The sequence below is a fragment of the Cydia amplana genome, chromosome 4, assembly GCF_948474715.1.
Source record: "Cydia amplana chromosome 4, ilCydAmpl1.1, whole genome shotgun sequence".
Classification (NCBI taxonomy): Eukaryota; Metazoa; Arthropoda; class Insecta; order Lepidoptera; family Tortricidae; genus Cydia; species Cydia amplana.
The window spans coordinates 11,526,499-11,539,089 of NC_086072.1; the positions used below are offsets into that span (position 1 = coordinate 11,526,499).

At 36.3% G+C, this 12,591-nt stretch overlaps 2 protein-coding genes across 2 annotated transcripts in view; both read right to left on the bottom strand.

Moving 5' to 3' along the window:
- Positions 1-12,591, bottom strand: part of LOC134647233 (negative elongation factor D) — a 387,727-nt gene that overhangs the window by 194,885 nt on the left and 180,251 nt on the right. The gene's annotated exons all lie outside the window — the stretch shown is intronic.
- On the bottom strand, positions 753-12,062 carry LOC134663277 (solute carrier family 12 member 8). The gene is made up of 11 exons (XM_063519690.1): positions 11,794-12,062; positions 11,150-11,330; positions 10,685-10,830; positions 9,904-10,132; positions 9,364-9,565; positions 8,766-9,000; positions 8,225-8,418; positions 3,074-3,173; positions 2,453-2,599; positions 1,667-1,845; positions 753-924 (listed from the first exon to the last, which is right to left on the bottom strand). The coding sequence occupies exons 1-11, from the start codon at positions 11,980-11,982 to the stop codon at positions 765-767; spliced, it is 1,962 nt and encodes a 653-aa protein (XP_063375760.1). The 5' UTR covers positions 11,983-12,062; the 3' UTR covers positions 753-764.

Here is a 12,591-nt window from a genome sequence, read left to right on the forward strand (position 1 = left end):
AGCAAACGTATTTCTAACTGTATAGTTAAGCAATTCTCAAGCTATTCTTAAAAAGTAATTCTATGTACATTATAAAAACGTTAATAAATAAGTAAATCTCTTAAGTTACGTAAAAATATTACAAAATACGTATTATTTGGAATAGCGCCTCGCACAGTGGGCTATGCACAAAGCCCCATATTATAACCCCATAAGTCAAGGGATGCTGTTGACAATCTTATTGCTGCCACCTCCTGATACATGAAAACGGGTACCTACAGTTGAGTTGTACAGATGTACTTTTTTCATATTCGTTTCGATGTATGCAAGTGTTAACAGTTAGTTAACCTCGTAAGCGTTATTTTATATTTTTATGACATGTCTGGCTGAGTCATGCTCATTTTTGAATTCATTTCGAATAGCATTTTTATTTGATCTATACGGCACGCTCGAGTTGGTACTCACGTTTTTAGAATACAAAAGGTAAATGATTAAATAGGCGTTATTCATAAGCGTTTGTCAAATCTAACAAACCTTTGATAATTACTTGCCCCTTCTCTAGACATTTTGATATTTCTGTTTGTTAGAAAGAGCCAAAATTAAAGAGAGGTTTGTAATTGCTCATACACACTATGCCGGCGGCCCGGGCATGCCGCCCACATTATCATATTTATATGCCGATTACGCCAGCGGCAGACCCGCGCGGCAAAAACTCGCCGGTATCGTGTGTAGGAGCCTTCAGAGGTTGCTAACTTGTATGAACTAAGGGGGTAAGTGTCCCCCGGCTACGTGACGCTGACGAGGTGGCTCTGCACGTTGGTGGACTGGTGGTAGCGGCGGCGCGACGCGAAGTCCTCGTTGTCGTCGTTGAGCCGCTCCTGCTCCACGCGGATGTCGGAGTGCACGGGCGTCACCACCAGCTGCTCGTACTCCAGCGGACGTTTTCTGCACACATTTCAATTGTATCAAATTGTGTAGTCACCGGGTTTGATGAAATACTAACGTGATAACGCAATTTTTAGCCCGTATAAGGCCCACTTGCACCATCCCACTAACCCGGGGTTAAGCGGTTAGACCGTTAACCTATTGTCAAATTGTACTGGTAACCATGGAAACTCCAGGTTTAATCGATTAACCCCGGGTTAGTAGAATGGTGCAAGTGGGCCTAAGTGGGATAGCGAGCAGTCTACATAGTTCTGACGCGGTTGTGCTGGGCTTGTAGGCAATTGACATAAGCACAGACGCAAAAAGAAGTTGTATTCAAGATTCAACGAGAAAGACAAGTATAATAAGCTACAACAAGGTCTAATTTCATAGATTCATGGCCGTTATCGCTTCGCTTAATGGGGACATCAGAACAACGGATTGTAATATTAAGTTCAATGATGAATTTACATTCTGGTTTATTCTATTGACCACTAACCCTATTACTTGTAAGAACGCGATCTTTAGCCAGAAATAAAAGCGAAATTTTAATGCGGTTGGGGTAGGCTTCGATGCCAACAATGAAGCAAAGTACGGCCTGAATCTCGAGCGAGCACCGGTTGTGTAACCACACACTCACTCAGGCACTCAGGCCAGACGTATACGTATACATTTGCATTGGTTGAATGCTACACGCCTTGCCCGACCTTAGAGGCGTCGCAAATAATGTGGGGCGTCAATAATCTACAAATTGAATACTAACCCTATAGCTTGTAAGAAGGCGATCTTCAGCCAGTGGAAGAAGCGGAACTCGGAGGCCCGGCCGGGCTTGACGGCGGGGTTGGCGGCGCCGATGTACAGCCACAGCAGCCACAGGATGCTGAGGCAGCCCAGTGCGTACGCCCAGTGCACCAGGAACATTAGCAGCACCTTTATTGCTACCTGGAAATTATATTATTCTATTTATTCTTAACAATATATCGCAACTGAGCCAATGGTACTATACTTACATACCTATCGGGGCAGTCATTATGCCATAGTCGAATTGGCAAGAAAGAATGTCTCATGCTGCTCATGAGTTAGATGAACAGCGGGATTTGCTATTACTTATACTTTTATTGACCGCAGCGTAGCGAAGGTCTACGTTTTGACTCGGGCATTTTGCTTTTGTATGTCCGGATGTTCTCCTCTACAGGTCGCAATTCTTAACGATTTTCGTGAAATTTTAAAAGAACTATCATGGCGCATTTTGTAAACAATCGCTTTTTTTGTTTGCACACAGAAAGTCTGGGTTCGATCCCCAGTAAGACATAGCTTTTTGTATTTTTTTTTTCACTTAAACTTCGTATTTTTTTTTAAATATATTAAAAATCTTTGTATTGTTGATTGATCAAACCGCTGTGTGGCGCTGCCATCGTGCACGGTCCCAATAAGCTATGCTCGCGAGGTCTACAGCTCACAGAGCCACTAGTCTATTCTGTGGTAAGGTTTGATGTTAGGCCATCGTAAAAGAGGGAGACCAAGGCTTATAAATAGCGTATGAACTGACCCCAGCGAGCGACAGCCACCTGTTGCACAGATGCGAGTACCAGTTCTTGTGCTTGGAGTGCACGCCGACGTCGGGGCGGCGCCCGTCGGCGTCGCCGCCCGCTCGGCCGTTCATCGTCGCCGGGTCGGTCGGGGACGGCGTGAAATCCTGTGACATTTGCACAATTAAATTATCATGTTGGTATTCTGGTGTCAACTGAATCCATCTATCTATTTCTATGAGGGAGTGAGGAACAGAAAATTTATTATATATTGCTTGAACAACTGCATCAGAGAAGAGACGTCAGAAATGTACGTCAAACTAGTGCAATTCTAAAGCGCCTTCAGAAGAGGCCTTGAACCTTCCATTTTGACACACTGTAGCGTGAAAGGTCGTGAGCTGGCTAAACATCAAACGAATCCCGCGTTAGTGTGATGAATCGTTTATAGATAGTACTGTTTGTGTGTAGATGATAATTAAATAGGTAAGTAGTTAATTGTGGTAGGCATTCCCCGATTTCTCCGTATTTCTCTTAAGACGCATTTATAGGCAAGCGGCGCTTTGAGTGATAAGTCTAAACACGACTATATGTGTATAGTGATGGTTCTATTATTATAAGTTCAAATTTTATGAAATACTTACACCAACATTTTTATGCCTTATTCTTTCAGGGAACAATAGATCCAAGTCACTGCCAGTAGCGCCATACACTTGCGTATCTCTCTGTGAATGCCCCTGGAATCTGGAAGTCAGGTATCCTTTGTATTACGTTTATTTATAAGATAAATAGATCATACTCAACACAGCTCAATTCATATTAATACTTTATATATTTCTACAATGATTATGACAAAAACAAAGATATGATCAATACAAAAGAAAAATAATAAATCAGAAGTGGAGTGGCCTTTTTACTTTACTCACAATAGTGATTTTGTAAAATGCTTTCTGCACCATCAAATTCAGTTTGATCTAACAGCGCTGACATCAAAAAATAAACCAAATAAATAACATACCTAGTGTGTTTGACATTATATTATGCTCATGGAGTCTGTCACTTTTTCAAGTTAATTTATGAGAGACTAGCTGTTGCCCGCGACTTCGTACGCGTGGATTTGTATATTCATATTCATAATCATATTCATATTCATATTTTATTGATAACGTTAATTACATGTTAGGAGTAAGTACATAAAATATAATTACATTTCACTAAATGTAAACATACTTAACAACAAATAAAAGCAGAACAGAAATACATATGTCGTGTCGATCATAATTATAAACTTAAAACTAAAATAATTCCATGTTTCGTTAAATAATTTTAAATAGTTACATTAAGGCTTTCTAATAATCCATATTAAAATATCTAAATTAAAAATAACATTTTACAGTGAAAGTAATGTCCCATCATGGTCCCATCGAAACAGTGATTTAGACTTTCACATTGTGTGTATGGATCAATGACACCCTGTCGAAGAATTCGTCGATCGTGTAGCAGGCCATCTCCAATAACATTTTTTTAATCTTTCTAGTAAATGTGAAATCACTAAGGACATCTCTGATTTCAGCAGGTAACGTGTTGAACAGTCTGACGCCTAAAACACCAAGGGATTTCTTAGCTTTAGCGGTAGTATGGGCCGGTACCAGAATGAGACTTCCACCGCGCGTGCTTCTGCCCGACTGCTGCTCACGGGTTTTATAAGAGCTTAGATTGCTTCTTACGTACTTACACGTACTTATTGTTACGTACTTATTGGTGGTTATAAATTCTACCTTAGCTTAGAACATTATGCAGCAAAAGATAGCAGTAGGGACGGTTAATCATTTGTTAATTATTATACAACGCATGAGATTTGCCTTTACAACCTGGCTACGAAGTTTCAAGCCCCTAACTGAATAAAAACTCAATATAGTCCACTATTTAATAAAACCTACTACCTAACTACCTATTTACGAAGTTTGAAGTTCCTAGCTTTAAATAAAATTTGAACCCTCTACCAACTCTCAACCCCTGTTTAAACATTTAGGGGATGAATTTTTAAAAACACTGAAATTACTTTTCTTGTATTGTAATAATATGCCTTTATACAACGATTCAAGTCCCGCACTCAAGTAAATATTTGGGTTCCATACAAATTTTCGACCCCCTTCACCACCTTGGGGGATGAATTATCAAAGACTCTGAAATTAGTTTTCTTTTCTCTTAATAAAATATTTTTTTACGAAACTTCAAGTTCCTAGCTTTAAATAAAATTATAACCTATACAATCTTTCAACCCCTTTTTAACCCTGTTATGGGATGAATTTTTAAAAACGCTGAAATTAGTTTTCTTATGTTCTAATAATATGGCTTTATACAAAGATTTAAGTCCCGCACTCTCAAAAATATTTGATCTCCATACAAACTTTCAACCCCTTTTTCACCTCCTCGGGGGATGAATTTTTAAAAACGCTGAATAGGTTTTTTTGATAGCTGATAGGTAAAAATACCTTTTTACGAAGTTTCAAGTTCCTAGATTTAAATAAAATTTGAACCCTATACAAACTTTCAACTCCTTTTGGACCCTTATAGGGGATGAATTTTTAAAAACGCTGAAATTACTTTTCTCGTATTCTAATAATATGTCATTATACAAAGATTCAAGTCCCGTATTTACAAAAAATGTTGACCTCCATACAAATTTTCAACCCCCTTTTCACTACCTTAAATGTTGAATTTTGAAAAACGCTGACAATAGTTTTCTTCTCTTTAAATGAAATAACTTTTTACGTAGTTACAAATTCGTAGCTTAAAATAAAGTTTTAACCCTATACAATCTTTTAACCCCTTTTTAACCATTTTAAGGGATGAATCTTTGAAAACGCTGAAATTACTTTTCTTGAGATCTAATAATATGGCTTTATACAAAGATTCAAGTCCCGCACTCTAAAAAATATTTGATCTTCGTACAAACTTTCAACCCCCTTTTCACCATCATGGGGGATGAATTTTTAAAAACACTGAAATTAGTTTTGTTGTTGTTTAATTTAATACCTTTTTGCGAAGTTTCAAGGTCCTAGATTAAAATAAAATTTGCATCCCAAGACAAAGTTTCATCCCCTTTTTTACCCCCTTAGGGGTTGAATTTCCTAAAACGTCGCAATTCCTTTTTTTTTGTAATCGGCTATTATGCCTATCTAAAAAGTTTCAAAGCATTTGTAATGGATTCAAACTTTCGACCCCTTTTTAACCCTTTTAGGGGATGAATGATTAAAAACACTGAAATTACTTTTCCTATCTTATAATAATATACCCATATACAAAGTTTCAAGTCCCACACTCACAAAAATATTTGATCTCCATACAAATTTTCAACCCCTTTTGCACCACCTTGGGGGATGAATTTTCGAAAACGCTGAAATTAGTTTTCTTATTTTTTTACATAATACATATTTACAAAGTTTCAAATTCCTAGCTTAAAATAAATCTTGAACCCCATACAACCTTTCATCCCCTTTTTAACCCTTTTAAGGGATGAATTTTTAAAAACGCTGAAATTACTTTTCTTGAGTTCTAATAATATGGCTTTTTACAAAGACTCAAGTCCCGCACTCTCAATCATATTTGATCTCCGTACAAACTTTCAACACCTTTTTCACCACCTCGGGGGATGAATTTTTAAAAACGCTGAAATTAGTTATCTTGTTTTTTAATTTAATACCTTTTTGCAAAGTTTCAAGGTCCTAGCTTGAAATAAAATTTGCACCCCAAGACAAAGTTTCATCCCTTTTTTTACCCCCTTAGGGGTTGAATTTCTTAAAATGTCGCAATTACTTTATTTTGTAATCGGCTATTATGTCTTTCTAAGAAGTTTCAAAGCATTTGTAATGGATTCAAACTTTCAACCCCTTTTTAACCCTGTTAGGGGATGAAGTTTCAAAAACGCTGAAATTACTTTTCCTGTCTTATAATAATATACCCATATGCAAAGTTTCAAGTCCCACACTCACAAAAATATTTGATCTCTATACAAAAATTTAACCCCTTTTTCACCACCTTGGGGGATGAATTTTCGAAAACGCTGAAATTAGTTTTCTTATTTTTTTATATAATATATTTTCACAAAGTTTCAAATTCCTAGCTTAAAATAAATCTTAAACCCCATACGACCTTTCATCCCCTTTTTAACCCTTTTAAGGGATGAATTTTTAAAAACGCTGAAATTATTTTTCTTGAGTTCTAATAATATGGCTTTATACAAAGACTCAAGTCCCGCACCCTCAATAATATTTGATCTCCGTACAAACTTTCAACACCTTTTTCACCACCTCGAGGGATGAATTTTTAAAAACGCTGAAATTAGTTTTCTTGTTTTTTAATTTAATACTTTTTTGCAAAGTTTCAAGGTCCTAGCTTAAAATAAAATTTGCACCCCAAGACAAAGTTTCATCCCTTTTTTTACCCCCTTAAGGGTTGAATTTTCTAAAATGTCGCAATTACTTTATTTTGTAATCGGCTATTATGTCTTTCTAAGAAGTTTCAAAGTATTTGTAATGGATTCAAACTTTCAACCCCTTTTTAACCCTGTTAGGGGATGAAGTTTCGAAAACGCTGAAATTACTTTTCCTGTCTTATAATAATATACCCATATGCAAAGTTTCAAGTCCCACACTCACAAAAATATTTGATCTCTATACAAAAATTCAACCCCTTTTTCACCACCTTGGGTGATGAATTTTCAAAAACGCTGAAATTAGTTTTCTTATTTTTTTATATAATATATTTTCACAAAGGTACAAATTCCTAGCTTAAAATAAATCTTGAACCCCATACAACCTTTCATCCCCTTTTTAACCCTTTTAAGGGATGAATTTTTAAAAACGCTGAAATTATTTTTCTTGAGTTCTAATAATATGGCTTTATACAAAGACTCAAGTCCCGCACCCTCAATAATATTTGATCTCCGTACAAACTTTCAACCCCTTTTTCACCACCTCGGGGGATGAATTTTTAAAAACGCTGAAATTAGTTTTCTTGTTTTTTAATTTAATACCTTTTTGCAAAGTTTCAAGGTCCTAGCTTGAAATAAAATTTGCACCCCAAGACAAAGTTTCATCCCCGTTTTTACCCCCTTAGGGGTTGAATTTCCTAAAACGTCGCAATTACTTTGTTTTGTAATCGGCTATTATGCCTTTCTAAGAAGTTTCAACGCATTTGTAATGGATTCTAACTTTCAACCCCTTTTTAACCCTGTTAGGGGATGAATTTTTAAAAACGCTGAAATTACTTTTCCTGTCTTATAATAATATACCCACATACAAAGTTTCAAGTCCCACACTCACAAAAATATTTGATCTCCATACAAACTTTCAACCCCTTTTTCACCACCTTGGGGGATGAATTTTCGAAAACGCTGAAATTAGTTTTCTTGTTTTTTAATATAATACATTTTCACAAAGTTTCAAATTCCTAGCTTAAACTAAAACTTGAACCCCATACAACCTTTCATCCCCTTTTTAACCCCCTTAGGGGTTGAATTTTTCAAAATCGCTTCTTATCTCTTGTACACTTTACAAATGCAACCTAGTGTGCAAATTTCAACTTTCTAGCTTTTGTAGTTTCGGCTCTGCGTTGATGAATCAGTCAGTCAGTCAGTCAGTCAGTCAGTCAGTCAGGACACTTGCATTTATATATATAGATAAATATTGTTATGTGGCCATGTCACAATACTTGAATTTTGTTTGTGACAAGCTTTAATAAACTAAGTTGAATACCACTTAAGATCAAAATAAATAGAAGAAATATCATACCTCATCTCACGCCTATGTTGCAAATCAAATGTTTGAGCAAGGGCAAAGTAAGAGTAATCAATGCTAGCGTAAGTGATAAGGAACGGCATGGTCACGATGGGTGCAAGCTTGTTGATGTCACCTATTATGATGAACGTTATGGTTACTATGGCTACTACGACCATTGAGTATATGGGAACCTTATTTGGACCTCTCTGTAAAACAAAAAGTATGGAAAATTATAAACGTGATAAGTATATGCTAGATTTGCTGGGGCGGGAATGTTTTGTAACCTGGATTATAACCGGGTACATTGTAGCTCAATTTAGATGAAACATTGTCGTGAGGAGCCCATGTCACAAGTATACATTAAATTTGCTGTTATATTTTCTCTTTAAACTGTCCAATCTTTCATCTTCACACTTTTGAAGACATCATAAAACTGGCAATAGTTGTCAAAGAAGCAAATCATGGAAATCTATCCAACTCCAGCAAATCTATGGTGCCTGTGAAATATGATGATTCTATTAAACTACAAATAACAAAATATAATGACACTTACTCCATGCCCGAGGGTGTCAAGTCCCGGTATAACCTTCTCATTTGCAATGCTCTGTAATACTCTAGGGGTTCCATACATGGCTCCCAAGCACGAGCTCATGGAGCTGACATACAAGCCGGCTAGGAGCAGGACCGTGATGGCCGATATGTCTGTTGCGATGGAGAAGTTCGTCAGCAACACTTCCCTGCTTACGGTCGCGGCTAGGGTTATGACGAACATCAAGTATAGGAAAGTCCTGAAAAATATATATTAATATTTAATAATCATTCTGTCCCTTAAATCACTACACCTTATAAAACAAAGTCCCCCGAGGAATCTGTCTGTATGTATGCTTGCGATAAACTCTAAAAGTACTGAATGGATTTTCATGCAGTTTTCACTTATCAATAGAGTGATTCATCATGAGAATCCATAAAATCTTAACAAATTAGGTGTATAATTTGTTAAGATTTTGTGAAACCCGTTCGAAACCGGGGGCGTGTCGCATTATTTAAATAAAACGCTAAGTATAGGTGTTTATTATAATGTTTATAAAAATAAATGTTCGTATTATATTATTATTGTAAACCATTGTTGTCAAACAATGGCATTTACTCACCCTGTTCCAATAGCTGCTAATGAACCATTAGGGATATTCATGGAAGGATTTTTCAAGTCCCCACTCATGTTGATGCCAGCCAGAATGCCGGTAATAGTGGGAAAGAATACGCCAAAGCACTTGAACCAGGTGTAGTCCTTGTATTCTGGCCACATATTGTAGGAGATTGTGCTATTAAGCCATCCATTAAATCCAGGTACATCTGCAAATAATGATGAGTTATAATTACAGTGTGTAATCGACCCAGATTGGCCTAAAGACCATTCGTGTGAAAACGCAACTACAAAGATAAATATGGAATTTAAACAAGTATTTTTAGAAACGTTTAAAAAAAATGAAAAATGTATTTTAACACTTGTAGTTTGTATAAACTCCAATTCGTATAAATATGCCTACCAAAGCCTGCCTAGTTTAGAAAAGATTGTGCCTTCTAGTTTAACAGCTGAAATACATTTTGTGGCACTGGTCACTGGATTGCCAAACATAAACTTTTGTCAACAAGATATGGTGGTGGTCTGGTGGTGGGACCAGTGTACTAACCAGTGTGAGTTGTAAATGAACCAACAAAGAAGTCCAAAGCAGCCATTAGAATGATGAGTAGTAAAACAAACTGCAACTTTATGACCCATTTGACGCCCGCGATATTTATTGTGCCCAACAACAGCACCGCGGCGATGGCGAATCCACGCGCTGCCCACGTTTCTTCAGTCCCAAACAACTTGGCCATTGATTCTCCAAAACCAAATACATTTAAAGCACAACCTACAGCCTGCAACAAAGTTGTTATGTTTGTATGAAAAACAAAATAAGATAGAACCTCAATAACTATTTCAAATATTATCAAATAATGTACTTACAGTTGAGTTCACAAACATATTTAAAAGCCAATTCTTCAAAAACATATTTACAATGTCTGCGACACTGACAATAAGGTTGTGTAAAAATGTTTTTTGAATACAATACAATACTCTTTATTGCACACCTCACATACTCGTAGTAGAAACCTCGTACTCGTACTCATAGTCGTTGTACTTGTTGTCGTAGTTAGAATGTTGGCTTGAATAGATGTTTGTGAACACAACCATACAAAATATGTAATAGTTTAAGTTATCATATTGTTTCTGTTCTTTCCATTACTGTACTGTTTTTGTGTTCTGGTAATAAACATATTTTTATTTTATTATTATTATTTATAAAATGACATGCCTTATGTGTTTTAAATAACTTCAATATTTAAAAAGGAAGTACTTTAACTTAGCTGGATGATTACTGCTTCTACAGATCTTTGGTATTTTAACTTTCAAAATTACAACTATAATACCTGGCCAAAACAGTAGACAATTCCCAGTGAGCCTCCCATCCTGGAGCCCAATGTGTGAGCGAGTAAGAAATACACCCCTCCACTTTCTATCCGACATCTTTCACAAATACCAACCGCTGACAACACTGAGATCAGGGCCACAAACACTGAAGATAATAAAAACTTTGATTATTATTGAATGTATGTAAAAAACTAAATTAAATGTATCTTTTGTCATATATTTTAACTAGGATACTAACAAAGTAGCTATTGATATTTTTGAGTTATATAAATCTGCTATTGAACTTAAAATAAAACCTGTTTCATAGACAACAGCCGACCAAAATTGGCATGGACATTTCATTCCTTGGCATTTCATGTTTGGATTGTTAGTGAAAGTTGTTTGGTGTGGCCTGCATATTTAGGCCCATAAAGGATTGATTTATAATTAGCTAGTGCCAATCAAGTGTGTAGTATAATATTTACCCGTGAAAAACACTATTAGGATAGCATTAACTAAGCCTGCTTGAGCCACTATCCACCCAGACCGCAGGAATACAATGACTCCAAAAATATTGATAAGGCAAGATGTGAACACCCCATCCCAGGTGCCAAAGAGGACTGGTTGTGATATAAAGAAGTTGGATTTCCACCATGGTACATCTCCCTGGAAATATAACATAAACATTGAATTAAAAATTGAATTTTTCACATAGAGTAAATTGATAATAACTCATAAATTATTGTCTTTTTGTTACTTCAATGGCATTTGGCAGCATAGTAAAATCAGAGTAAGTAACTGTAAATATAAAACTTATAACATCAAATATTACAACAATAAATTAAAAACATTATTATAGACTATCTACTTGTAAAAAAAGAGGGCAGTTCTAGGAGTGTCAGGGATTATTTTAAAGTTTACTCATTTCTGTGAAGGCAGGGTATAATTTTACATAAGATCTACATAATATTACAATATATTTTCGTCTTAATTGCTTAGATTTCCTTAATATTCAATATCTAATCTTAATCTTCTATTTTTTTGGCTTATAAAGAAACTAAATCCCATCCCAACATCTGTTTCTCACAACATGCCGCCAAATTAATGTTGTAACTACTAGAGGCATTACCTGAATATCTGCAAAGATTTCGTTAGCCCCAGAGGCTTGGTGTCCGCCTGTTCCATATTGTGATTCATTACCCAGATCCACGAAACCGCCGGATTGTCTTCTCATACGAGCCCTATCAAAGCCTGCGTCATCACTACGAAAGCTGTCTATATCCAACTCGTTCCTCCTTCCACGACTATTTGGTTCCATTTTGAAATATACAATTCATTCGAAATACTAAATAATATTTGTTTATCTTGCGCTACTTTGCATAAACATCCTGAAAATTAAATACGATACGTGAACTCAGAGTAGACTACACAACCCTCTCAACATAGAAGGTAGCATCCTATAGAAGTGGTCTACGCGTGCCTCCGTGAGGGACAAAACATATAAATTCGACCAATCATAGCGTCGCATTATGGTGGGCAACAAATGAATTCGACCAATCACGGTGGTCAATTTACGGTGGGGAATAAAACAAGATGTGAGACTGTGACAAGGACAAACAATAATAGCGCTTTCTCTGCTACTCCTACTGAAAGATACATAAGACTATCCCGTTCTGTCAGTTATCCCCACCACTCATGCCCAATCCAGTTATACTAGATTCATGCCTCTCAACAACAGTGTCAAACTTCTGTCAGTTTTGACAGCTACCGTTGCTAGGAGTAAAAAATACAAGTTTGATTACACGCATCACTCATTTCCACGGGAGCAGTTGTGATTTTCTGGGTCTTGTTGTGTAAAATGTTTGTATACTTTGTCAAAGGACTGTCTCATTTCAAACATAGACAGAGACAATCGTAGTATCTTTGT

Bases quoted from the DNA above. Each gene is read 5' to 3' on its own strand.
- LOC134663277 (XM_063519690.1), bottom strand. From the start codon at position 11,982: ATGGAACCAAATAGTCGTGGAAGGAGGAACGAGTTGGATATAGACAGC. The intron at 3,174-8,224 runs GTATGATATTTC...CCTGACTTCCAG, and splicing joins CAACATAGGCGTGAGATGAG to ATTCCAGGGGCATTCACAGA. The intron at 925-1,666 runs GTTAGTATTCAA...AAATGTGTGCAG, and splicing joins GCCTTCTTACAAGCTATAGG to AAAACGTCCGCTGGAGTACG.